Source organism: Egretta garzetta, unplaced genomic scaffold (assembly GCF_000687185.1).
Source record: "Egretta garzetta isolate BGI_Z169 unplaced genomic scaffold, ASM68718v1 scaffold190, whole genome shotgun sequence".
NCBI lineage: Eukaryota > Metazoa > Chordata > Aves > Pelecaniformes > Ardeidae > Egretta > Egretta garzetta.
In genome coordinates this window covers 821,451-824,308 of record NW_009258272.1, presented here as the reverse complement: position 1 = coordinate 824,308, position 2,858 = coordinate 821,451, and the positions used below count along the sequence as shown (strand labels likewise).

The window sequence follows — 2,858 nt, the reverse complement described above, 5'->3', positions numbered from 1 at the left end:
TGGCGGGGGAGAGGGGGGTGTCTGGCTCCCCGGGGACATAGCGGGTCCGCAGCCACAACCAAAGGGGTCCCGGCATGGGCAACATCACCCCCGGGACCCCTGCCGGGAGAGAAGGGTTTGGGGGAGAGCCCCAGGGCTGAGGAGGGACAAACTCCCCCAGCTCCGGGGACATACACACAGCACAGCCCCGGGACCCCCGAAATTCAGGCTGCGTCACTGGGGCTCGGGAAGTGTCGAAGGCTCCACTGTTGCGCCCTGACTGAGGTGACAGCACCTGGGGAGTCTGGGGTGGCTTCCATGGCCTCCCGGCACTGTGGGGTGTGTGGCATTGACTGGGAGCCGGGGGGGGAGAGGAATGGGAAAACCCCCGTAAAGACCCGCATGGGCCATGAGGACGGAGCTGGGGGCTCGTCCACCTCTGGAGCAGTTGGTCAGGGAAGCTCTAAAGCCACCCCAAGGTCCCTGTGAAGCTACAGGGGGAATTTCAAGGGGGGGACGTGGCTGGGGACAGCCGTGACAGATGGAGGGCTGGGAGCTGGGGGACATGGGGACGCAACCGGCAGAGGGAAGGAGAACTGGGAAGTCAGCGGCAGCCCGGGGAGGCAGGGCCGGCAGCACTGTGTGTCCCAGCTGGGTCAGTCCCTCCCAGCCACTGCGGGGGCCAGCACCAGTGGGTGCTGCTGGGGCGTCCCTGCTGCCAGGCTCAGCACCCACTCCCCGCCTGCTGTCACCCCCTGGTCACTGCCCCGTAGCTGTGCCAGGCGGTCCCTGTCCAGTGAGGCTGTGCCGTATGGGCCACGTCCCCCGTAGCTGTGCCGTATGGTCCCCATCCTACACAGCTATGCCATAAGGTCCATGCCCTCCATAGCTGTGCCATACAGTCCCTGTCCTATGGCTGTGCCGTAAGATCCCCATCCTATGTAGATGTACAGTAAGTTGTGTCCTATGTAGCTATGCCATGCCCATCCTATAGCTGTGCCATACAGTCCCCATCCTATCTTCTTGTGCCGCAGAGGCCCTGTCCTCCCTATACATATATGATGTATAGTCCCTCTTCCACATAGCAGTGCCAGCTGGCCCCCATCCTACACAGCTGCACAATGTCATCTCTGTCCTATGTGGCTGTGCCATACAGGCTGCGTCCTTTGTATTTGTCCCGTATATTCTCCATCCTATATGGATGTGCCATATGTTCCCAGTCCCATTTAATTGTGCTGTATGGTCCTCATCCTACACAGTTGTGCTGTACAGCCCCCATCCTACACAGCTATGCCATACTGTCCCTGTCCTATGTAGCTGTGTAACGCAGTCCTTGTCCTAACTGTGATATATGGTCCCCAGTGTATGTAGCTGTGTCATATGGTCCCTGTCCTACATAACTTACCTATACAATCCCTGTCATATATGACTGCGCCCGAATGGTCCCTGTCCTGTGTAGCTCTTCCAAACAGACCACGTCCTATTCATCTATGCCATACCACCCCAGCCTATGCATATGGTCCCCATCCTACGTGGTTGTGCCATATCGTCCCTGTCCTATGTAGCTGTGGCATATGGTTCCCCATCCTGAGGAGCTGTGCTATATGCCCCAAAGCCTGGTCCCATCTGCTCTGTTATCTGAGCCCCGATGCCACCTCTGCATGGTCCAACAGCCTCAAGTTTGCAGTGCAGGGTCCATCCCCATTCCTGACCTGGGCTGAGACTGGCCAGCTCACTACACAAGTGCCGAGGCGGCACAGCCGGATGCCAGGATGCCAGAGTGGCGCTGCCTGTCCCATGGGGCATCCTGCGCCGCCAGAGCCACCCCAGCCCCACACCCCCCAGTCTGGCACCCCTGGGCGTTGCTCTCCACCCGGGGCCTTTGATCTGCTCCCAAAAAAACAGGCATCACGCCCCTGGCCCCCAACCCGCTGGGGAGCCGTGGCAGCACCTTCCCCAATCCCTGATCTCGGCCACACTGGAGTGAAGGAGAGGGCAGGCGGCTGGAAAAACATAAAATGGATTTTCTTTCTTTCTTCCTTTTTATTTTTTTTCCCTTTCCTGGAGTACAAAAATAACAGTGCCCTTATCTGATGGCCCCGGGCGGCCCAGCTGAGCCCCCTTATCTGATCCTGACATAATGCTGGAGCCCGATGCCTTCCCCAGGGACTGACGGTGCCCGGCTGGCACCGCTGCTCCGCATCCCCTCCGCTGGCATCCCTGCCCTGCACTGGGGGCGAGCCTGGCCGCAGCCCCCTGACCCTGCCCGACATCCCCACGGAATGCTGCCAGACATGTAACGAGCTGCCCGTTCTCTGCCCGTCAATGCCAGGGGCCGCCCAGCCATGCCCAGTGCTGTGAGGGCAGGAGTAGAGGGGAAGAGAGATGCAGCCTGCGGCACCCAGATAAGCTGCTGTTTATCTTCCTCCCGATGCTGTCGGCCGTGTGGCCGCTGCACCAGGGGGAGGAAGCGCCGGACAATATGTGGGCCTGCGGCAGCGTCACTGGGGGGGGCTGTGCTGTGACCCCACCGCCACGCCACCAGAGCGAGACAGGGCCCAGGGATGCTGTGATGGACACGATATGGCACGGGTGGACCTTTGTCGGCTGCCGCATTCTGCAGCCTCGACGCCCAGAGCATCTCACCCTCTGGCCCCGGTCCCCATGGGGGTGGCTGGGTGGCCCTGGCATGGGATCCTGTCATCTCCCAGTACAGTGGCTGGAACCACCAGGAATGGGACGGGAAGGGACGGAGCTTAGTGGCCACCTCCAAAGCAAACACAGTGGCCCAGGCACCACGTACCCATGGGGAGCCCCCAGCCATGGCTGTGGGGCTCCATCCCCCCCCAGCAAGGGGGCACCTGTGGGTGCAGGCGGGG

General features: G+C 61.1%; 2 protein-coding genes across 2 annotated transcripts in view; both read left to right on the top strand.

The window, feature by feature from the left end:
• Positions 1-2,340, top strand: part of AK1 (adenylate kinase 1) — an 8,585-nt gene extending 6,245 nt beyond the window's left edge. Inside the window, exon 7 of the mRNA XM_009634461.2 lies at positions 2,146-2,340. Coding sequence (XP_009632756.2) covers positions 2,146-2,340 — 195 coding nt within the window. The remainder of the gene's footprint in view (positions 1-2,145) is intronic.
• Positions 2,341-2,410: 70 nt separating this feature from the next.
• Positions 2,411-2,858, top strand: part of ENG (endoglin) — a 22,354-nt gene continuing 21,906 nt past the window's right edge. Inside the window, exon 1 of the mRNA XM_035889967.1 lies at positions 2,411-2,548. Within this exon, the coding sequence (XP_035745860.1) occupies positions 2,411-2,548 (138 nt within the window). The remainder of the gene's footprint in view (positions 2,549-2,858) is intronic.